Raw genomic sequence first — 25257 nt, forward strand, 5'->3', positions numbered from 1 at the left:
TTGAGCAGAGTTGAATGAAGTTACTCTTACTATACCAACTATAACTAAAGTTTCTGGAGTACAACTTTAGTTGTGCGTGTGTATCTATATCATTCAATCCACTTTAGAAACACTCAGAATGAAAGTAAAAGTATTTATTTTTTATTTCTATAGTTATTGTTTTTATACTTATTTTCATTTAATTCACTTTCACTTTTATTTTTTACGAATACTAGATTATCTTATTTTTTACTCTGTTACCTTATTTTTACCATAAAGCCATAAAATCACATGGGAAAATATATAAAAAAAAAACGCTGACTGATGAAAAGAAAAGAATACTCATTGTTGAACGTTTTATTCCAAGCAGCTCCGTTCACAATGAAATGACATTTTTCCACAATAAAGTTCGTTAATATTTGAAGGTATCTGTAACATCTACAACCAACGCCTAGCTAAATATACATTATAAAAAGGCTAATAGGAAATATTTCTCTTTCAAAAAGTATGCGTCAATTTCTGTCGTTTACGGATAAAGGAAATGATATGCATTACTCAAAAACAAAAAACTACTATTCTCTCAAAAATACTTTCATCCTTAAAAAATCAGCATGACAACAGTTTTGAATAATATTGAAATTAAAATTAGATTTTGAACATTCAATAACTCTGGAAAGGAGAATATCTTTAAAAAAACGTAATTACAGAAAAAATTTGGCCGATGCCATTTACAACACAATAGGACGAAAACTATTTCAAATGTATTTGTGCATAGCTGACATTTTATGCATATAATCAATAACCATATCAACATGATATACATTTACATACACAACAATATCAAATGCATATTAACGACAAATAGAAAGACCGTGAGCTTAACATAAGCCTGCCTTTGAATCTTCTCTTAACTAATATATCATTCTGAATCACTAATGAACATGGAAGAAGTCTAAATGAACTTGAAGTTCATCGTCGTCCCCTGCAGCTGTCAAGCCAAAATCTGATCGGTTTTGCCAATGCAAAAGGAGACGTTACTTATGCACAAAAAAGACTTTCATTACCTCTTATCGCAACACAAGTTTTAACGCGATGCATATCCTAATACTTCTGTTGCGCAGATTTTGGCAAAAGTGATCAAAGTTGGCTTGCATACAGGACAGAAAATGGGGTTTCCCAAATCCTTTTGTTCGCTTGTGGGTAATTTCATTTTCCTAACTATTTACTGTCATCGGAACTCCTAACAAGTGCTGTAGGTCACTTATATCTGCTTCACTGATACTAAGAAGGATTTTCGATCATTCACAAAAATAGTATGTATAGATAATTCCATTCCTTTGTATAATAATACACACTTTATCCCAGGCATAAGTTCTTTTTTTTTTATCTTACAGTTTTGCGTAACATAGCTAACGCATTTCATTTTGATGGTGAAATAGAAAAAAAAAAAAAAAAAAAAAAAAGACGCTAGATGCTCTGGTAAATTAAAAGATTTTTTGGAAGATCAAATTTCAGATCTGCCTAGGTTGTCAAGGAAATATAAACGTTCGACAGTCATTTTCAAATTTCTGAATTATTCCAAACAATATAAGCACATTTCAAAGCAAGATATCTAAATAATTCTATCAGTCCCTTTCTTTCCCATTTAAACTTCAGCACCAAACTTTGTGCGTTTTCAGAAATGAATCGGTTACAGTCTTCTTTGTAAGTTCATTGCCTCGCAGTTTTACAAAGACACTTATCCCGTGTTCAAAGGATGAATGAGCATCACAGATAATGATGAAGCGCGTAAACAAAAATCACCATTTGTGAGTAAGTCCTGCAGAGGACATGCTACATGTTAAGTAAACATTAACAAAATAAACAAAGTTGGTAAAGAAAACTTTCTAATTACCTAAATGTTTTTATCAAAACCTTAGTTACACACACGTACACACACATAAAAAAAACAATAACGTAAAATATTATAATTACATTTCACTCATACCGTCTTTTATGCTCTGAAATGGAAATCTCGTGATACACAATTTTAAAGACACAACAAATTTGCTAAGCTTAGGATTTGTGGCGTGTACCGTGAACTGTAGCAGAAAGCTTTGGGGATATTATCATTATTATTATGAACCTTTTATCTGTATAGGAGGATGTAAATAAAGCAAAAACGTGACTGATTTAATTAATGTACAATGATTAAAAGGGTAAGAGGCCTTACGGTAACTCATAATCTAATGTTGATAAATGATTATATAACCAGTTCAGTGAATGTATTGTGCCATCTTGATTAGTCTAGAATTAATTCTTGTAACACTAGTATTATTAGTTTTCAACTGCAGTTTTTATTATAAAGATCTTCGTCAGAATGGAATCCAGCAGATATAAGGCCCCTCAGCCTCACACAGCGATACCAAAAACCCTTCTACACCTACAAGGTCATCTCTTTCTGTGATTAGCCTACTGCCCTCTCTCAGTAGCTATAAAAATATCGGCTCCCCGATGAAACCAGTCATCGAGGCGTTACAAAAGTCTCCATATCAAATGGAAAGAGCAACGAAAAGCGCTTCGCCGTCCGGAGAAACAGACTTCCAGAGAGCCAAGGTTTCCTGCTTAGCTCTAACAAGGCAACTTGGGGGACAAATTTGCGGGTTTCTTAGTCTACGTTTCCTGAAGAAAATAAACCTCCGACACCTTGACTGTGTCGACCCATTTAACTACTCGTTTGTGTTGCGCAAATACGATTTCTTTCTAGACGATTGCAGCCATGAACAACGAAAACATTTCTTATATAAAAGATATATATACACTGAAGGGTTCCGTGTCTGTTACCCGGTTTGATGGAAGCATTTATGGTTTGGGAATTCAAAACTATCTCACCTGTGACAACCATTTAATCTTATCTTTATCTTAACTTATCGAAGTTATAAGGATAACCAAAGACTATTATGTAAAACTATTGTTCAAAAATTGTTATACTTCATTTTTTTATCGTAAAAATGGTATTCAAACGAACATACAAGAATTGGTAGAGCTCTAACTCACATCCGCCAACAAAACGAACAGATTCCATGTCATACACAAAGATATTTGACATTACAACAAAATTTGTTAAACGAGGGTTATAATAATTAAGAAACATTAGGATCTGTGATTTGCTTAGTATCGGAAAAATTAAACTGGAATGACAAAACCATATCATTCCAAACACATTCCGGATCACGTGAAGAGATTACACCAAATCTGTCTTAATATTCCACATTCCATCGGACAGGTAACAAATACGTAAACCCAAACAAAACAGTTTTACCAAGATATGAATTATGTACATTTTCAATGCGTTCACATGTAATGTGTGATTTGTATGTGGTAACAATGACTGACTTCGTGGCTATGGCACATTTTGAAGACTTATTTACATACGAAAGATGTCCTTCAATGTGCTTTTGTTGATGATGAGAAGTGAACTGCAGGATAGTCAATGTCCCACAGGTTCAGTGAATGACTCGTGATGGCGCAAAACTAACTACAAAAAGTCATAAAAAGTTTCACGAACTTTCGTTCTCCACGAATGAGCAATGCTTTAACAATCGTTTTGCAGCAGTCTTTTGGCTTCAGAAACACTAAAGTACACGATTTGCATAAAAGAATACACTTTGCATCTCACGAACATAACATCAAGTTGAAGTCTATTTGTCCTTTAGTGTACAAAACAACATCAAGGCTAGAATAACACATATTCACATCTAGTTGTTGAGTTTCGAATGCTGACACAATTTCTACGTATTGCTTTATGGAAAATATCTAAAAAGACATCGATATATCACGTGAACAAATACTTGTGGCTTGCTTGATAACACCGAATATAGAAAGAGTGAAGATTGTTTGCCTTCTCCAAAGTCCCAGTGCTAACTCCGCCTCGTGTCTGGAGAACTCAGAGAACCCTTTTGCTTGTTACGGTCACAGTGCCTCTGCACTACATTAAAACATGTCATAAACGCGTTGGTAACTTATCGCAGAGTTATTACAAACAGGTTGTACAAATGTTCATGACCTAACGGCACTTCTAACCAGTGCTCCCCGTAGGGGGTTAGTACCGTCAGTGGACCTCATGCGGTCCACTGTAGGGATGACTTAAGGTTCTTTGCAGCGTGCCTTCGGCCCCTAGCTGCGACCACTTTCGTTCCTTTTGCTGTACCTCCTTTCATATTCTCTTTTTTTCTATCATACCTTCCACCCCCTCTAACAGTTGATTCGTAGTGCAACTGCTTTGAGGTTTTCCTCCTGTTACCTTTCAAACCTTTCACTGTCAATTTCCATTTCAACTCAACTCTAACCAGTGCTTCAAACGATTACCTAGTTTTAGCTGGGGCTTTGTTCTCCACTTACGGTCGTTGACTTATTGTCAACTTGTTTGTCATATGTAAAGGATAAGTTTCCACCGTCTGTTTATAACGTTTTAGTTTAGTCTGGACGCACCCTAAAAGATGTGGGTAATTCAACTTACCTAAGTTGAAAGATCACCGATCATACAGAGTACAAATGTAACTTTCGTGTTTCATTGATACTTTTAATCTTTTTCATAGCTGTATCTGGTGTTTGGGTCCCTTGTATTGCTACTAAAGGGGCAATTGCACTGCAGTAAAAGAGGCCATGAACACTCGTCGATAACTTATCACATACACATTACAAACGGGCTGGATACAAGTCAACGACTTACTGGTGGTCCTAACTAGTGTGTCATACGATTATCCACCATTTGCCAAAAATGTTTTCTCTGCTGACAGTGGTTGACGTGTTAACTTGTTTGTGATATGTGCGCAATATGTTGCCGACGTGTGTTCATGACTGATTTTACAGTAGTTTTAGATGCACCCTAAGACTGCACCACGATTTAGCAACGACGCTGTTACTCGTTGGAAAAGTCTCCCTTTCACTATATCCTAACAACGCGTACTCTTGTGTCCTTTTCTTGGCATACCCTAAAATCTACTTACACAATTCATGACACACAAAGTGATGGTAAATGTTTTAGAATAACTGTGGGTACTGTAACGAATAACTACTTTAAATCAAAATTCAGATGTGGATTCAGTGAAAACACGAATCCCCAAAACCTAGCATTCCTTCCTTCATTCAAAGGATTCACAAAATGTAAAGCTTCATTTACCTTGTTGTACAATTCTTGGATTTCTTCACAGCCATCATTGAAAAGCTTGACATTGCATCAAATCAGAATTTCTTCTCCTGTTTTTGCGACGTTTTATATTTACCGGAAAAAATTCGATTCTTGTGATGATCTATTCCACTGGAGGCACCAAGGCCTTACGCAGAAGGTTCATTTGAGATTGAACTTCTCTAGCTATGCAACAATTGGCGCTCTGTAGTATCAAAAGGTTAAGAAAAACGTCGACGCTTTGGAACTGGGGAAAAATGAGGGGGTTGGGGAAAGGCTTAAGCAGCGGAGGTATTTTGAGAGGGCTCGAGGGCACCGTTCAGAACGGCGTCGGTGATCATGATCTCGTTCTCGTTCTCCTCGTCGTTCGTCTCTCCCGGGTGGACGTCTATCTGGTGCATCATGCGGTACCTCTGGACCACACGGCTCCACTTGATGACGTTCTCTATCCTTTTCACACCTTGCGGACCTTCCATGTTGCTCAGAGGCACCAGATTTTCTGGAAGAAAGAGAAGTGGTATACACACCCTCTAGAGAATCAATGTCAGGTGAAAATAGTGCCTCGTAAAATGTTCCACTGTTCCAGTAACATCCTAAATATGGACGTTCCAGGGAACGTAGACAGTAGAGTAACCGATTAAAAAAAACTCAGTGAAGAATGGAACCACAGCCTGTCTAATTCTTCATTTGCATAATCCAAATATACTCGAAAAGTTCTTGCCACTCGTCATTTTCTGTATAAGGAAAACCACTAAAATAATTCACATGCATACACGGGAAATATGAATACAACTAGCAGGGGGAAAAAGTAAAATTCAAGCTGAAACTATAGTTAAGTTCCACGTCTTTTCTTTTATTCACAATCTACGTAAGTTCTTAAAGCAACTAAATTTATCTAGGGAAGATTTTAAATGCCGGAAAGCCAAAGGCTGAATCTCCCCTCATAATACTTTCATATTATAATTTTTTTTAAACAAATTCCTGACTAGGCAGAGGTCATTTCAAACAAGTGTTGGGGCGAGCTTCATCTTTTCGAGCAATGCAAACGTTTGACAAACTTCCAACTATTCCATATGATGTTCGACGAAAGAAATCTTGCTAAATATCATATTCTCTGGGAACGTTTCCAAGAAATTATTGGTGATGCGATCAAACGTTTCATTTTTTGTTTGAGTCAAAAGACTGCTAAAAGGTATGACCTCAAGTATTGTTTTGAAAAATATCATAAAAAGCTGTGGGTATTAACAAGATAAAAGTAGCCATGATGCTTTGAAATTCGTAATTGAACGCGCAAGTGTTTAAAATATTTACAGCTTCTATGACGATGACGAACTGCTTACCTTGATTAGTTGTTGCCTGAAGCAAAACAATCCATAAAAATCACAGTAAACTCACTCCATTTTGATCTTGGTATCAGCATTATTCATGAACTTGATAGCTCATCATTTGGGGGTTTTCCATTCATGCTCTCAGTTCTAAGATTCCGAGCTCATTTGAAATGAGAATTTTCACTCTGTTATTTCAGAAGAATAAGAGTCATTATTAAATGTCAAGACTCTGCTTGAGATCACAATGAAGATTTTCCGTCGCTTCAGGGATGAGAGGTGCTTCAGTTGTTAGGAAATTGTAAGAAACACTACTAACCTGTGCTCTGCGGCATTATGCTGGTCTTGCTTCGAGACCTCATCTTTTTTATCCATCCGCCTCCAGCCTCGTTCTTCGCCTCAGAAGAATGCGGATCTTCAGGACGACCCTCGGTTCGCATGTATTCCATAGCTTGGTCAGAGCACAAGTTGCCTGCAGGGATGACAAGTCATAATACAAGGGTGGTTATACGTCTCGTATTGTTAAGTTAAGTATAGTATCTTAGTTTAACCAGACCACTGAGCTGATTAACAGCTCTCCTAGGGCTGGCCCGAAGGATTATACATTTTTATGTGGCTAGGAACCAATTGTCACCTAGCAACGGGCCCTACAGCTTATTGTGGGATCCGAACCACATTATATCGAGAAATGAATTTCTATCACCAGAAATAAATTCCTCTGATTCCGCGTTGGTCGAGCCGAGAATCGAACTTCGGACCACCGGATTGGTAGCCGAGCGCGAAAACCACTCTTCCAACGAAGAACTAATTTATTGTCATTCCAGGCAGTATAGTTACTCCATAAATTTTGTTTATTGCTTGAGAGAAATCGTGCTTTTCTTACTGCGTTAAGTGCATAACTTGCAGGCAGACTGAATTCTCATTGCAACTCATGAAGTTATTACCTAGATTTGTAAAAAAGCAAAACCAGTTTTTGTATGAAAATGCAGTAAATGCTGCTAATCCCCTAATGAAATTCTGCTGCAAAGCTCAACCAGCATATGATACAAATGGCACGATTCAGAATTCCTTTAGTAACAACGCAGCCTTCACTGATACTTACATCTGAACTTGAAAATAGCAATAATATATACGATGAATTTCACGAGAAGATTAAGGGGAGACGGCGTTCCGGAGGTTCTACTCATATCACGAATCAACTTAGCCAGGCCGAATTTCCATTCCGTGTCGCTCTTTGCTTGAATCCTCTGATAGGTATCGGACATCATAGCAATCAGGAGATTGATGAGAACCACTACTGTCACCATTTGGTAGATTCCGAACACGATCTGTTGGGTAGATTGTTTTGTCAGAAGCGACTGCTGTATTCGACTGCAGGGAACGCTAAACCTCCTTGACGTTAGCTATGATTAGGCCTTTGTGTATTGCTCTGATTGTTGGAAATTAACGCAGATAAAGAGAGAAATTGAGAGAGAGAAATATGAAATAAGTAAGAAAGTTTTATTCAACGAATAAGAATAACTGGCCAAAAATTATTGATATTGTAGTAGTTTAATGCACAGATGAAAGCAGATGATGGTGTTATTCTCTCCCATTATGAATTTATTATGCGCGCGGTATACCAGTCAAGGCGATTTCCAAACAGTGACTGACACCATGGAAACCGAGAATGTGATTACATGAATAAACGATAATCTTGATTTAAAGATGCGCCTTTTAATTTTATGGCGTGTAATGTAAATTCCCTAAGGAAGATTCCACTCACCTTCATCAGGCTTTGGGCCCAGGGCGGATGGCTGTAGAAAGGAGGCATGTAGTCGGGTTCCACGAGACCGAAGAGCGAGAAGAAGAGCATCTCGCCCGTCTGGATCGGAGTCTGAATTGGTGCCTCTGAAAGATGATGTTGCGTTAGTCGCAGTAATTATGTGAAATCAGGGATTTCACGAAATCCCTAGGGAATTTGTGAAACTACCAATTCGCTTAGAACATCTGATTCCCGAGGGCTAGTACTAAACGCCATGAAATACTGATTCAGCTGCACTTTGTCCGTGTTAAGTAATGGCGTTTAGTACTAGCCCCTGGGGGATCAAATGCAATTAGAGACATTTGATCCCTCCCCCACCCCCTCCCAGGGGCTATAGTAGATTCACATCAACCGTGCATCTGATGTCTAGGCCAGTCCCTTACGACGCTCCTGATTGGCTGTTGATAAGCCAATCACAGGGCTGGAGACTCTCAGTCTCTCTCTCGAGAGTTCACATAGGCAGGATGTATGTTCCACCTCTCCTGAGGGATACGACTTTCAAAAGTATTCTTCAGGAGAGGTGGAATATACATCATGTCTATGTGAACTCTCGAGCGAGACTGAGTCTCCAGCCCTGTGATTGGCTTATCAACAGCCAATCAGGAGCGTCGTAAGGGACTGGCCTAACATCAGATGCGCGGTTGATGTGAATCTACTATAGTACTAAACGCGGTGAAACAATGTAGATAAATCACTGTTTCGTCGTGTTTAGCACTAGCCCTTGGGATCAAATGTTCCTAAGCGAGTTACTCATTTCACTAATTCCCCAGAGATTTCGTGATTTTCTTGGAAGTTTGATACGTGCTCTTGTAAAACTTCATCTCAACGTGAATATTCTGCATAATTTAATGCACTTGTATCGTAACACAAGAGTTATGAAGTTGATCAGCTTTTAGCAGTCTCAGAGATGTTCTCATGAACTCACCTGCCGGGGGGTACCCGGACCCCACTCTCTCGGTGCTGGTGTTATTAAAGTCCGTGTACGTAGGTCTGACGGGGTTGTACAGGGCAGCCACGTACATGGAAAACCCGAAGACGAAAATGCAGAGGATGATCAAGAACATGCCCAGGTCAACCATTAGCTTTCCGATGATGACTGTCCAGGGACCAAAGAGGTGATGGAAGGACAAGAAGTCTAAGATCTGCACCGACGCGCACAACATCGCCAGCGCTATCATATTGTTCCTGCGAAGTACGAAAGTGTTTGTAAGTCCCCTCAGCCGTTGCATTTTATGATTCATTTTGAATAGCGACTTGTGTGATGGTTAATTACCCGAATATGACTCCTAGCTTATGCCTGATTTCCTGCATAAAAATCACAGTTTACTTATTGTAAAGTCAATATGAGAGAGGCAGTTTCTCCTGCGACATCAAAATAATTAACTTTTACTGTAAACTCGTATTTTTTCAATATAACAGAATTTACTCAAGAGTAAGATTGTTTAACCAACTAGAAAGAGATTCAATAATGATGGATTTTCTATAGATGAATCAGAATTTGTCATTGGGAAATGAACTGCTCTTAACAATCATCTTCACAAGCGAAAATGAAAATGGCAGCCGATTGAGCGACAGCCCTGAAACTTTCATCAGCAGATTACCTGATATACAAAAGTTCCTGCACGACCTCCACGTTATTCATATAAAAGAACGCTACTAGATGAATGAGGACTCCCAGGCCGCCTAAGACCAGCACTATAATTTTGATCCAGCCTAAACCAGCTAAGTCTCCTCGATTGGTCAGTTCCATCACTAAATTCCCGCTAAACCACAGCAGAAGGCACCACTCGTACCTGAGGGAAGCAGGAATATGTCATCGGAGAGATTCAAGTTGATTTAGTAGCGACATCTTTCTATCAATTGTTTTCTTGTTTTGTGTTCCCAGTGCACTCCAGTTGATATTGTGTTACTTTTGTGTTCTGTATATATACTCGTGTGTATATATGTGTATGCAAATACATTTACATATATATATATATTATATATATATAATATATATATATATATATATACACGTTTAATGTATTATGCATATATATATATGTAAAACTGTATGTATGTATGTATGTAAATGCTTAAAAAATCACAGTAGATGCACGTTGATTTCAATTAAATAAGCGGATACCACAGGAAAATGTATCGTTTTCTTTACTAAAGACGAAAGCACCTGGATTTCTGCCTATCATTTTCCTGTGGTATTCGCTTATACATATGTATATATCTAGATATTTCAAATATCAGACCATAAAAACCTTTACCAAAGCACAGGTAGACTAGAATTCTTATACCCAACGCTAGGTGGGAGGATTTGTCACTTACCAATTCGGCACGAGATTTACGTTCTCCCAGATGGGCCTCAAAGGCATGGCCACTGATATGATCATCAGTATCAACATGTACATGTGAGAAACGAGGTAAGCCATGAACTTGACGACGGGGACTTCGTTGTACATGTGACCTAAGGGCATACTGCGGGAAACAAGAAGAAGAGTTAAGGAATTGCGCCGCAAACCTGTAAACAAACGGATGAGTCGCTTAGTCATTTCTTATGTACATCCAACTAAAAAAAGAATACACATTGTCAAGACGACTTGATTTCTCATCTAATCTTGAGAAAACCTACGGATCACTTACCTAAAGAATATCCAAATAGGAGGAAGAAAAAAGAAGGCGACGCCCATTGCGAAAATCTTCCAGCCAGCCCATTCCAGGCTCCCCATCCAGACGTCATTGAGATACCGCTGCACTGCTGGATGAGCAATTACCTACGGCGAATAACGGTTGTTATTTCAAGGAAAGACTTAAAGGCGTACTCAAATGAACAAAGTAATTCCCATTGAAGAATGAGTTCTTCGATTTTGGGGGAAATGCTTCCTAAGTTGTGCCTAATTTATTGGAAGATTACACTGAAGTTTATGAAACTATTGTATTCCAGATGCCAACTGCTTACTTACATAACTATCTTTTTCTAATTACCGAGAATACGCTAACATAATCATTTTAATACAAAAGTCTTACAGCAAAGAACTAAAAAAGGTTAAACGTTTCTCCTTAGAAAATCACAACATCAGAGCGGCATTCTTAATAAGATAAAGCGCTATTTATCCTTTCCTTTTCAACAAGAACGGCCGCATAGAGAAGTGAATGTCCTATTGACATTGTCGCCTTACATTCTCTTGCATACTGTTAGTGTGGCTTCTCTAAACAGGCGCCTCTCTTTCATTGAGAAGGGAAACATACCTCTTTTTGTTCGTGCTCTATCAACGAATCTAAGAGCACGACGTTCCTGTTGTCCACCGCCCGCAGAATGATACCGGGAGAGGCTGTTGCCGAGGAGATGGCGACCAACTCCGTTGCCAGAGCCTCGCAGAAGACGGAAGATTCTACCAAATCACGGCTACTCTCCTTCTCCTGAATTCGTCACAGATCAATTTAATTGTTTTCACGATGAAATACTGATGTTTTTAGAAGCATTTTTGTTCAGGCAAACATTATGAAAGGAACTTAGGAGTAAACAGGTGTCATTCAATTGAAGGAAAGTGTCATGCTCAGATTTTTGCTGCTGGTCAGAGGTGTGGGTAAGCAACGTGATAAATAATAATATTTCATTCCATTTGAAAAATATTGTGAAAGTAGTAGATGTGTAGAGATTGTAACAAAATGGGAGAATGTGAGCATTTCCTCGCTTAACAGTGAAACACACGACATAAAATTAATACAAAAATATAACAAGAGAGTGAAACATGCTTTGAAGATATGCCATAATTAGGGAAGTTTGACCTTACATGTACAAACATTAAAAACTGGAGAATACGTACACGATACTAATGGAGACAATTGCTTTCCTTGTAACGGCACATCTCTCGTGGAAGAAGATTTAGCATTGCAAAATGCAGACATGGAAATCATGTTTTCGGTGCAGATATGGAACATGCATTTCATATGCAGACATCAGCATTGGTGATTCAGAAATAAAATGAGTTTAAACGGAAAACAATAAAGAAATCATAAAATACATGTGAACACTTCTCAGATTTAGCAGTGAACGTGATTCTTTTCCATCAGGCAGAATAATTTAAAACAACTATTTTGCTGTCAAAATCAAAGTGCAGAAACGTTACAGAAGATAAGAACTTTCTTTACAGATAGATGTCAGAGAAAGTTTTTGGAATCAGATAATTATCATTATGTTCATGTACAAAGAGGCAAATGAAGATGTATTTACTGACCTTGTCGGAGAGGATAAGAAGACTATGAGCTAATTTTGTGGCAATATCAACTGGAGCAGGAGACAGTAAAATAAACTCCTCCAAAGGTTTGTGGTCGTGTTTCTTTGCTAAGGCTGAAAGATCCAATATGAACTGGAAAGAGAAAAGACAGTACATAATCATCTATCTATCTGCCTGTCTATCTGTCTCTCCGTGCCTCTTTTCAGAGAGCTGGATTCTGTTTCAAAAGGTTGACCTAACTTCACGGTATGTGTTATCAATAAGTAGGATAGTTACAGCCACAGAAACCACGTGAATGCAAAACTAAGAAGGAGAAGATAGTTGATATAAACCTAACGCTCCCTTGCGTAGGGTAAAGGATGAAACCGGACCAATCACTTCTAACTATAATGGGCGTAATGTCTGTTTGCCCGTTTGTCATTCAATCACGGCCAAACGGCTGATCCGATGGGCATGAAACTTGGCAGGATTATAGTGGGGACCCCTAAGATGGTTTATAATAGTTTCATCCTACCTCCCCCCTCTCCGAAGGGGGTGGGGGTGAGAAGGGATTCCCTGAAACGGAGCTGGTTCTGCCCGTGAAATGAGGCTGGGTATGCCCGTAGACTTAATAACTTTACGACTTTTCATCCATAATTTCTGTATACATATGTTTGCTAGTTGTCATATTTAGAGAACTAGGAAGGACTAAGAAGGAAAACAAAGGCCTCATGTAAGGTATTGAGAATGAACATCAGACCATGTTATCTAGACTATGATAGAGCTCACAGATGGTGAGCACGTCACCACACCGGGGCGTTGATTGCAAAGTTGCAGTTAGTAGTGCACATGATTCATGACTTGTAATCAAGATATTTGATGATCAAGCTCTAACCTCCATCCCTTGGACCATCAAAAAGTGGCAGTCAGTACAAACAGACTATGAAGAATTATAAGTTATTGAAGTTTGCGTAGTATATTTGAAAAAAAAAATGCGGATTAAGTTTTCATTATTTACAATAATAAATTGTTTTTTCAGTTTTTATATATTATTATATACATACACACACACATATATATATATATATATATATATATATAATATATATATATATATATATATATTTCGATTTATTTCTCAAAATGTTACATCTATGTTTTACTTCACCAGCTAACTTGAAGATTCATATCTGTATATCGAATATTCATCAAAGTGCCGTTTCACATATCATTAAAAAGATCATGATTGATAAAATCTCGTACAATTTTCACTCTCCCTGCTTCCAGGATAAGTTTGGGTCAAGTTCTTTAAAATAGGAATAACGAATAGTTACAAATTTCGTTTTCATCTCTCTCTCTCTCTCTCTCTCTCTCTCTCTCTCTCTCTCTAAAGCTACTACGGCTGCTATTATCAACCCTATGGACCTTGTTTGGGAACCCTTTCATATTTACTAAAGTTATTCCGGTCACGGTCACCGTAAATCTTGTATTCAGATAGGAAGGCTGCTATATGAAACGTTTCTTTGCAATATCAAGATAAAGTTAGTTTCAGTTTACATTTGAAAAGGGCTCAAATATTCTTCAACAGTTTCGTATAGCAACAAATGAAAGAACTTCTATATGTTCGATGTATGGATTTCGTGCATTTGTAACTTAACCCTTAATTAATCCAAATACCAAATTGTCTAGATATTAGCATTCATTATCAAACGCGTGCTTTGGTTTCAATGTGCCTTGCGAAATATTTTGTATTATAAAAATTAAATTGATATTTAGAATACTATATTGGGATGTTTCCTTTATACTAGCAACACAGTAAAATAAAAATAAAAAACAATGCATAATAAAGTAACTTGAAATTGAAAAAATCAACCCAGAGAATTTAACGTAAAGCAAAAGAAAAATGATCCAACATTATTCACAAATAAAGATTGTAGATCCACCACTGCATTTGATTAAAAACTGCGTCTTTACAAACATAGGGATGTGATAAATTATTTCTCAAAATGAGAACGTAGAGACTCACCTTCTTGTCCGCTAATAACTTATAAGAATCGTGTTTCTTGTTAATGAGGTAGTTGTAGACATCGACATGTTCGTTGGACACGGCAAAGGTGATGGGCGTCTTGTCCTCGTTGGATTTGTCCTCAGGGTTGGCTCCCGCTTCCACCAGGACTTTGGCCACTTCCAGGTGGCCCGCTTTGGCGCTGTAGTGCAGAGGCGTCAACCCATCCTGCAAAAGTTGATTTGATTGATGGAATTCTGATGTCATTCCTTTGATTGACTGATGAAGATTTGCGGGAATTTGGCACAAAGCCGAGCACGGGCCACTTTCAGCCATTCAACACTTCCGACAATGAAAAGTGTGGGGTTGGAGTGGTTGGAGAGCAAGATAGCAGAAAGGAAGTGGGAATGGAGGTAAAGTAAAAAAAAGAGTGCAGCTATAGGGCGAATGAGCTACACTGCTCGCATTTATTGATGCCTACAGTGTACCAATTGAAGTGCACTGAAGGCACTAACCCCCAGGGGATCCTTTAAAAGTTAGCCCCTCGCTAGAAAAATCTAGGTAGATTAAATACAGCAACCACCACGCAGTAAATTCTAACACGTATTCCCTTATATTTATAGACATATTTAGATAGACATCTTTTCTTCACTGAGAACCTTTGGTTAGAAACTGGGAATGAAACCAAGAGACTTCTAATGTGACCAGTAGATTTCATTAAGGATATGTTCTACGATTTCTATATGTAAAGTTTCTCGATTTATACATTTTACATTCGTGATTTCTTTTGGATGAACAGGTAGGGATCTTTTTGGTGTAATAATATTTTCGTTAGAGCTAATGTCTGTTTGAAATTTTCATTAGTATTTCTGTTAAAGCCAAGATCAACTTTCTCAGACACTAGATTTCAAATTTCAAACGATTGGAGATGATTACGGCTTTATTTATTTATTTTTTAGATTAATAAAAGCGCGTTAAATTGATTATTTGACTCACCTGAACACAGAGATATTATCATAAAATGACTAGCAAATGAAAATTTTTGCTTGTGTTTTTCACGAACACTAAATCCATTTGAAGTATTGCTTGTCAATGGGCTATACGAACAAGAAACCTTACTTTAGAATGAGTTTTTATCTCAGTCCATTGGGATTAAAGTGACGCTCTGATAGTCCACATACCCTGTCTTTGGCTCCAAGCTCGGCTCCTTGTCCCATGAGGAGCGTGACGAGATGCGGGTGGCCGTTGGTGGCGGCAATGTGCATCGCCGTTCGCCCTCTCTTGTCCATTTTCATGATCTGTGGAGATAGTCATCGTTATTATTACATAATATACAATATGCTACGTTCAGGTGGCTGAAGAGGTAGGGAGCTATTCCAGGCAGATCAGAATGTTCTCAGACTTATGTGCAAACAAACATTTTTGTGAGAAGTTGAACACATGTCCAGTGTTTTGTTGATTAGAGTTAGAAAATGATGACCTAACCTGCTTCGTCGACTTCGATAACAGCAAACTGACAACGGACGTGTGACCTCCTATGCAGGCCAAGTGTAGAGGGGTGTATTCCTGGTATAAATAAAGAGAAAGGATAAATAAACATTTTCTCCTTTGTGCGAGGGTCATAGTTCAACTAAGATATTCGTGATCAGATGCGTGCACGACTTTTATCCATTTGTCATTTTCATCTTTTTTTTTACCATTATTCTCTTACATCTTTTGTTCTTTTTTTATGCGGAAATTAATTTCGATTTTAGATGCTTTCGTTCCAGTGAGTCTGAATAATAATATGATAATAATAACTGAATAACACGTAGTTATATGCAACTGACCCATATAAGATGGTACGTACGCACGACTACCCAATCCTATCTGTTACATCGTTTTTAGGTAAATAAAATTCACATGAAATTACATTGAGTCTGGACGTAACATCCGGCTGAACTCCCGGAATGTTGAAAAGTATTCTGACGACGCCCTCATTGCCTTCATGGGCGGCTAAATGCAGAGGCGTCAGATCTGCCTCGGCGCCGAGGTCAGGCAGAAAGGGCCGACCCCCAGTCATCATCGGAGGCTCTGATTTGATGGTGGCGGGAATGTGAGACAGCAGCTCTCGGACGATTTCTGAGAAAAAGAAGAATATTGCTGACATTGGCATCCTATTTGGGGCAGTTGTGGCTACCATTTGTCACATCAGCAGCTGATTAATGACAATTTCTAATGGAAAGTTTTTCACCGAACAGTGAAATTACTTTGCATCAAAATTCGTCATTAATCTGGTTTCCTCAAAGAAGTTCCTGCATTATCCATTTATTAAGCAAAAATCTAATGTAAAGTTTCCAGAAGAGTAATTCACTTTTAAGGAAGTTACAGAATACTCGCCAAAATCCTTCTAATATGACCAAACATCTCTCAGAACTATAATTTTTACAGGCTATTCTGGCAGTGAGAGCCAGCCAGAGCTGACGTAAGGCCAGTTTACATAAACATCACATACCATTTTGACCATAATGAGCAGCGATGTGTAGCGCGAAAAGACCCAACTTCTTGCTATGGATTCGAAGGCTGGTGACCTCCCGTAGCGTTTCCAAGACTTGAATGTGGCCGTATCTAGCTGCTAAATGGACTGCCGTGAGACCTTCCTGTTGATGAGGTTTAGTTTCATGAAATTTAGGCTATGAAGAGGACAAGCCTCCTTTCGAGGTTTAAGACAGTGAAGATGTGATGTAACGTCTTAATTTTGTCGTCCTTTTCGACTTTTAAGTTGCTTTAAAGTTGTCGTAAATAGGATACATAACTCTGATCGTGCCATATGGACATCTACTATACTAGTTTAGTGGTTTGGTTTAATCGAAACCAACCAACCTACTGGTTTATATATATATATATATAATATATATATATATATATATATATATATATATAATATATATATAGATATAATGTATATATATATATATATATATATATATATATATATATTGTATGTGTGTATCAGGTAATCTATTCACGTTAAAATGACCTCATTCTAAAATCTATAATAATAAAATCAGAGAGGATGTGATCTTGTTTGTCCTCTCGTGGGAGACATGACACAGCCACCCACCCCCTGCAAACCAGTTTGTCCAACCTGTGTGAGACATGGTAGGTAGGGGAATGGGATGATAGCGAAGACATCTATCCTCCTCCTGCAAACCAGTTTATCCTCCCTGGGTGGGGGTGGGGTAGGTAGGGGATCGGGAGGGTAGGGGAGACAGCAGTTCTGGGTTCTAGCGCGCATAGCTCACCCCAACAAGCTCATTAAAAATATTTTCCAAGGCTCAGATGAATCGCGTGATATATCACCTAATGAAGATAGGATATTCCGTACTTTTGCATATATTCTTATTCTTTATGTTTCCCTGTGCTGTATTTCTCATTTCATTTCAAATCATGAAATCAACCAATTGAAATTAGTACTCAGTATCATACATAACATATGAGACAAAAGGGGTAATCCTTACTCCGTTTTCTGCTTTAGGGGAAGCTCCGTTTTCTATGAGAAATTTAACAAGCTTGGCGTGTCCTCCCTCAGCTGCCAGATGGAGGGTCATGGAGTCACCTCGGTTTCTCCCATTAATAATAATTCCTCTGTTATGCCGCATAAGCTCCCTCACGACATCAACAGAACCTTGTAATGCTGCAATGTGGGCACAGGTATTCCCGTCCTACAAAAGACAAGTCAATTTGTTAGTGACAACAAAAACTGGAATGTAATTCTGTGTTTAGCTGGAAAAGAGCAGATCACTAAATGGGCCTAATTTGGTATAATTACTAAAATTAAGCTTCATCATAAGGTTCAGATTTCCGATAACTTTGGTTTGAACTTATCAGATTCACGTGAACAGTCAATTTTCAGTATAACACATTTGAAGAAATACTCACTGGATTTGCTGTCGTTTTATCAGCAAAGTATCCTAACATAAACATAAATTATATTATATCAAGTCCTGATAATATAAAACTGATATAAGAACTACAAACACCTACCTTATCAGCCGTCGTTACTAATTCTGGTGAAGTTTTAAGGAAAAGTTTGACAACCTCTGAGTTATTGTGCATAGCGGCCACATGAATTGGCTTCTGGCCTGCGTTGTTTGTAGCATTGGTATCAGCTCCTAATTGCAACAACGTCTCACAGACTTCCAGCTGACCTGACTCGGCAGCTAAATGCAGGGGCGTTTGTCGCGTCTTGGAAAAAAAAAAAAACATCATTATTGTATCGGGTTTTTGTTCATGGCATGGCAGTTTACTGATGATGTGGGATGAATGTGGTAATGTTGCCGTTGGACATCGTGGAAAGCAGCTGACTTATACGAACAGATAGGCATTGACTAATCTGAGATGAATATCATTCACTAATTTACATATTACAAGCTTGAACGTTTTTCATATGAGGGTAGGGTGAGGGTCGGATTCCTTCTATCAAAAAATGAAAAATAGATTTATCATAACTGTTATCCTTCCAACATCTAAGAGAATAACTTTTGAATTACTAGAATAGTTGAATGAATGCCGGTAATTCTTTAATATACGTAGGTGTTTCCTAGACTAAGGAGGCAAAATAATTAACCATCTGATGTTCGTGGACATCAGTCCGTATGGTAAGAGCATCAAGGAAATAGATACCATAATCTATACTGTAAGAATTGTATCTGGGGACATCAGGATGGAGTTTGGAATAGAAAACTGCGCCTTGGTCAACATGCAAAAAGGCAAAGTGACAAGGATTGAAGAGATAAAACTACCCGACAGGAATAGCATCAAACACATAGGTGAGACATGATACAAATACCTGGGAATAATAGAAGGAGAGGATATAAAACACCAAGAGATGAAGGACACTACCAGGAAAAATATATATGCAGTCTTAAGGCGATACTCAAGTCAAAACCCAATGCCGGAAACTTGATGAAAGCCATAAACTCATGGGCAGTACCAGTAATCAGTTACAGCATGGGAGTAGTGGAGTGGACGAAGGCTGAACTCCTCAGAATTGACAATGTAACTAGGAAATACATGGCAATATACAAAGCACTAACACCAAGACCAGACACGGACAGACTGTACTTGACACGAAAGGAGGGAGGGAGAGGACTACTAAGCATAGAGGACTGCATCAACAAAGAGAGCAGAGGACTGGGGCAATACCTGAAAACCAGTGAAGACGAGTGGCTAAGGAGTGCATGGGAGGAAGGACTGATAATAGTAGACGAAGACCCAGAAATATACAGAAGCAGGAGCTTGACAAACAGAACAGAGGAATGGAACAGCAACCAGTGCACGGGCGCTGAAGTAGCTCCAGGATTCACGCAGAAGAGCGTGCTGTTAGAAACAGCGTACATGATGAGAAAAGTGATGGACTCCTATGGAGGCAGGATGCAACCCGGAACCGTACACTATAAATATCACCCAGTCGAATAATAATTAATAAAAATTATAATAATAACTTACCAACGTTAAGCCTTCTTTCTGAGCTGCATTTTGAGTAATTAACGTTCTCACAAGTTCCGTGTACCCTTTCTGGGCTGCCAAATGAAGCGCAGTCATTCCAGACATCGTTCGGGCATTCACAAAGGCTTTGTGATGCAACAGGGCGTCACAAACCTACAAAAGGAGTTTAGTTTTAAATGCTGGGGGTTAAGCAATAAAGATATTCAGTTTCTTCTATAACTTTGTGTATTCTCATACACTCAGAATAGCGTAGGTGCATGCGTTATTACAATCTTATGTGTAATACTTACCAGCATGTATCCATGTTCAGCAGCTAAGTGTAAAGCTGCTTTTCCCTCGTGGTCGAAAACGTCGACACGAGCCTGGTGGTCCAGTAACATGGTAACGATGCCGTCGTGGCCTTTATCAGACGCGTTGAGCAAAGGAGACCAACCACGAGTCGATTGTCCGTTCATCAATTGTTGAAGCTAGGAAAGGTTTATATCAGTTAAACAAGTAGTTAAATACTTTGGGACTGCAGTATCAGGACTCAGCCATAGCGGGGTCCTTTGTGGTACAACCACTTGGATACAACTAAGAACATGTCGAACATTTTTTATAAGTCTGCCATAAAATACATATTTTTCTTTGGTTTCTATAGAAAATGGTATTGTCTTGGGGGACTATAGCATATTTAATTTTATTTTTACTAAAGTAACATTTAAGAAAGTCTACAGTCACTAATTCGTTTTATTTTCCTCATACAAAATTTGAATTCCGATCTAATTTTACTGAATCTATCCTGCTTTTTAAAGGGCATGCTGGGAAAATGAACTCAATATCATCATCAAGGTTACCTAAGTTACTTTAAACTATTTTGTGAGAATTATTGTACTAATTAACGGCAGTGCTCAAGGATTAGCCTAAGTAACACTTATGATATTATTAATTTTAACAACTAAATTATTTCTCACCATTCTTACTGCGATATTTTTACAGAAAAAGATAATCGGTCTGTTATTCATTCATAAGCAAAAATATTTACTATTAATTGGAAAAAATTCAATAAAACATTAAGTAAATGGGAATATGATCGTAAGCATAATGCAGTAGATTCTGACAAATGTCATTGAAAACTGTGCATCAGCTGAATAAGAGATAAATTCCATCACCTTCACGTGATATTCAAAAGGAAATCATGATTAACGGGTATAAATTTATTCTATTTTCTTAGCAGCGAATATACTAGTAAACACGACCTCCCAGTTGATAAAAAGGGTAGTGAGATCATGAAAAACTTAACTAAGGGAACTCTATTAGAAGTAAGTTAACGAGCAAATATAATAGTTAACAGAAGATGATACTTATAGTATCTGAAAGTACATTTTATATATTCACTTGAAGAAGATTAGATAAGAAGATTGACGGCATATCTATTAATCGATTACGATATTTCCATACCGAATACCGTTCAAGCTTATTAAATTTGATTAACCGCAAAGCTTTATATGCTTACAAACTCAATATACTAGACAATGTACACGAAACACTAAGCAAACAAACCTTATCCTTTGGAGCAAACCGGAGCATCTCCGTCAAAACTGCCTCATTGCCCGAGGTAGAAGCGTAGTGGATTGGAGTCTCATGCGTCTGTTGCAAAATAGATATTATATATATATATATATATATATATATATATATATATATATATATATATATATATATATTATATATATATATATATATATATATATATATATATATATATTATATATATATAAACACGTTTATCTTTACAAGTCTTACTTAAATTGATAAAAACTACTAATATAATATTCAGTCAAAATAATGTGACTTCTTAGCAACATTTACTTCGGGTGTTATGTCCCTGCCTACACGAATTTGGATAGAAGAGACTCTTTAGCCTTGGCAGACAACTTTTCTAGGAGAAAGAAACTCCGAAATCAAGCCAGTGGGTAGAAGGGACTCTTGAGCCTTGGTAGGCAACCCTTCTAAGAGAAGGACTGTGCAATAGCCATTGTACCGTGGCCTTCCATGGTCTTGGGTTTGAGTTCCCTTGCATTAGGGTACAATCAGATATATATCCTCTTTTTCGTTCATTTTCCTGTTTTTTTTTTCGAAAAGTGTGCAGGACAGGTGGTGAGAAAGCAAAAGAGGCTTGTGGATTATCGGAAAAGTGTCTTCGTCTTTGCTTAATCTTTCCTTTCTGAGCGTTTTATTTCTAAATCCTGACTGTCCTTCCCAAGGTGATGTGGTAAACCTGGGGGATTTCTTTTGCCTTACAAGGTGTGCCAGCTTACTTCGTTGACCAGTTGCTTCCGACGCGTTTTTCAATGATGTATGGTGACGTTTATTTATACTTTCAACGTAATTTTTGCAAATAATGTAAATACTGTTGTTGTTGATGGCATTGTTGTTTATTGTTCTGTTGATTTTTAAAGTGTTACTGTTATAAGTTTATTTGTTAGCTTTGATTTTGATTTTATGTTGTTAATTCTAATTCTTTCGGGAAACATTGAACTGAACCCTGGCCTTGTTACTCATTACAGCAAGAAAAATTGCAAAGCACTTTACTCAAATATTCGGGGTTTAAGTCAAATTTTCTTGATTTCAAGAATTGTGCTCGTAAGTAGTAACAAGTCTAAGGCCGAGTTCTTACTCCCGGGGTGATGTTCCTGACTTTATTTATCGCCGGAACATCCCGCGCACAAGGTATGGCTGTATACTCAAAAGTCCGGACGACCAATTTATCGTCAGAAAAATTTTGAGTGTAGTTCCCATAAATTTCTTAGTTTAAAAATTTTCAGTAAGTTCAATTCTTATGTATTTGCTGTTTACCGTAATACAAATATCTTTTGGAGAGGATTATCATGGCTAAGTCACAGGATTCAGGGGCTAAATTCAAATTTCACAAATCAACATGGCCGGTCTGTTCTTGAGTTCTGTGCATCCTCCAATTTTATTCAGCCAACTGAGGAACCCACGGCCATTTCTGGTAATAGATTAAAATTCATATTCATATATGTTCCAGCTGTTGTGAAGTCCAAGGTCTGTGAATATATATACAGGCACTTCTGATCATTGCGCCATTGAGATGGACATATCTGTCTATCAGTATATTCCTAATGGGGACGTGGACAGATTCAAGGAATGGTGTAGTCGGTGGGGAAGAAGGCTGAACTCCAGTAAAACGAAAACACTGATGATTAGTAGAGCTTGTACAGATATCCCACCTCATCCTCCCCTTTAGGTGGATGGAACTTGCTAAAAAGAGTCTGAAGCTTTAACTATTCTAACTTTTAAGGAACATCTAATGAAAGTTTCAGCAAATGCCGCAATAAAGTTAGGTATTGTTCGTAAGGCCTCATATATTTATAACAATGATAAAATTAGTGCAACATGTTTTAGATCATTTGTACTCCCTTTACTAGAATACTGTTCTCCGGTGTGGATGTCTCCTTCTGCCAGAGATTTATCTCTTAATAGAGTGGTTCGTGGTGGTGGGTTTCTGTTTCCTATTAGCATTCATGACTTAGAGCCTTAGACCATCGACGGATGGTCTCTTGTTTGTCGCTTTTTCATAAGTTGTATTTTAACAGAGATCTTTCACGTTCAAAATTGATCCCTGATCCCCTATATCTGCCGAGAGCTTGTTTGTTTGTATGGTGTTTTTTTACGTTGCATGGAACCAGTGGTTATTCAGCAACGGGACCAACGGCTTTACGTGACTTCGAACCACGTCGAGAGTGAACCTCTGCCGAGAGCAACCAGATTCGCTGAACAGCAGTACCAATATGCAGTAAATGTTTAGCCTCGCTGTCGAACTTCTCAGTTCCAGAGGTCCTTTAGTCCTCACACTGTTGGACTGTGGAACAGCCTCCAAGAGGAAGTCGTGCAATTGGAACTTCAACAATTCAACCGAAGGTGCAATACATTATTACCTTTATACTATTCTCCTTTGCATTTTACTAAGTTTTTATCTATTTGCTAATTTATTAATTTTTTTCTTTTATAATAAGTGGGGTCTCTTCTTTCTGTATTTCCCTATACTTCGTCTTACTCCTTCCTAATGAACACCATATTCTTTGGAAGCTTGAATTTCAAGTCAAATGGCCATTGTGGGCTTATTCCATATGACTAGGTTTCGTCTTCCGAATAATAATAATAATAATAATAATAATGATAATAATAATAATAATAATAATAATAATAATAATAATAATAATAATTTTTTTCTAATGTTATTTGATATAACACGGGTATCCCGTAAGTGAATCTGCTTTGCAAATAGCTGGCGTTGTACGCTGATACACTTTCAAGAGAGAGAGAGAGAGAGAGAGAGAGAGAGAGAGAGAGAGAGAGAGAGAGAGAGAGAGAGAGAGAGAGAGAGATTACCTTATTGGTGTGAACCAGAAGTTCAGCTCCGTTAGATAACAAGATGTTGGCTATTTCCTGATCGTCTCCGGCTTTTATTTTTGCTTTACTCTTATTCAGCCCAGCGGTCATATGAAGAGCGGTTTCCCCGAGGTTATTCTGAAAATATGATATTGTTTAGTCTCTTATCATAAGTTTGAAATGTGTTCTACTTGTGGAAAATTTTCCTAAAAATATTTTGTCCGTGGATTTGAAACTTGGGAAGGTTCTTGACCATTTCTGAAATGGACATTTAATTCCGGAAACCAAATTGTTACTGCGCAAGTATCCCTTACTAAATTTTAGTAGTGATTCCTTGTTAAGTTTTCTTTGTGTTTTTTATTATTGAATAAATTTCAATTCGTAATGCGCGAAATATGATACAAACCGAAACACCATACACGTACCTGACAATATTCTGACTTAGCCAATAGTAAACAATAAAAATATATTCCTAATACAGTAAATATTTCAAATATCGGTCTGAAGGTCTTGGTAGTACATCGTCTTCTTAATATCCTTCTGTCTTGCGCACCTAATCATTCTGAAACACGGAGTCAAGAACTTTACAGACGCGAGCCTGTGGCCTGACTGAAAATAGGAATGAGCACGCAGAGCTCAGTTTCTTACCTTCGTGTTGATGAATTTGACAACTTTCGCTTTACCACCTTTCGCCATGACGTGGTCTATCAACGTCCTCACTACATCAACTCTACAGGCAGAGCAGGCTAAATGCAGCGCTGTCTCTCCGTCCTGAATGACAAAGATTTGAATTAAATCGTACCGGTAAATCTTCCTGTGAAAGATAGCTGCAACTTTTTTCGTTTTAAAAAGGTCATATATCAAGTGGTTAGACAATATTTAGT

At 37.9% G+C, this 25257-nt stretch overlaps 1 protein-coding gene across 2 annotated transcripts in view; it reads right to left on the reverse strand.

Moving 5' to 3' along the window:
* Window positions 1-321: 321 nt before the first annotated feature.
* Window positions 322-25257, reverse strand: part of LOC135218385 (serine/threonine-protein phosphatase 6 regulatory ankyrin repeat subunit C-like) — a 161190-nt gene continuing 136254 nt past the window's right edge. For both annotated transcript variants that reach the window (XM_064254674.1, XM_064254675.1), the window contains 22 exons: window positions 25022-25144; window positions 24374-24511; window positions 21521-21607; window positions 20269-20445; window positions 19979-20131; window positions 18515-18715; window positions 17989-18192; window positions 16983-17127; window positions 16401-16609; window positions 15974-16054; window positions 15670-15786; window positions 14510-14716; window positions 12505-12636; window positions 11516-11686; window positions 10910-11040; window positions 10595-10744; window positions 9877-10068; window positions 9201-9460; window positions 8237-8361; window positions 7574-7799; window positions 6791-6943; window positions 322-5645 (listed from right to left, as the gene is read on the reverse strand). In XM_064254674.1, coding sequence (XP_064110744.1) covers window positions 5425-5645; window positions 6791-6943; window positions 7574-7799; window positions 8237-8361; window positions 9201-9460; window positions 9877-10068; window positions 10595-10744; window positions 10910-11040; window positions 11516-11686; window positions 12505-12636; window positions 14510-14716; window positions 15670-15786; window positions 15974-16054; window positions 16401-16609; window positions 16983-17127; window positions 17989-18192; window positions 18515-18715; window positions 19979-20131; window positions 20269-20445; window positions 21521-21607; window positions 24374-24511; window positions 25022-25144 — 3603 coding nt within the window. In that variant the 3' untranslated portion in view covers window positions 322-5424. The remainder of the gene's footprint in view (window positions 5646-6790; window positions 6944-7573; window positions 7800-8236; window positions 8362-9200; window positions 9461-9876; window positions 10069-10594; window positions 10745-10909; window positions 11041-11515; window positions 11687-12504; window positions 12637-14509; window positions 14717-15669; window positions 15787-15973; window positions 16055-16400; window positions 16610-16982; window positions 17128-17988; window positions 18193-18514; window positions 18716-19978; window positions 20132-20268; window positions 20446-21520; window positions 21608-24373; window positions 24512-25021; window positions 25145-25257) is intronic.

Source organism: Macrobrachium nipponense, chromosome 9 (assembly GCF_015104395.2).
Source record: "Macrobrachium nipponense isolate FS-2020 chromosome 9, ASM1510439v2, whole genome shotgun sequence".
In the NCBI taxonomy this organism is placed as follows: domain Eukaryota; kingdom Metazoa; phylum Arthropoda; class Malacostraca; order Decapoda; family Palaemonidae; genus Macrobrachium; species Macrobrachium nipponense.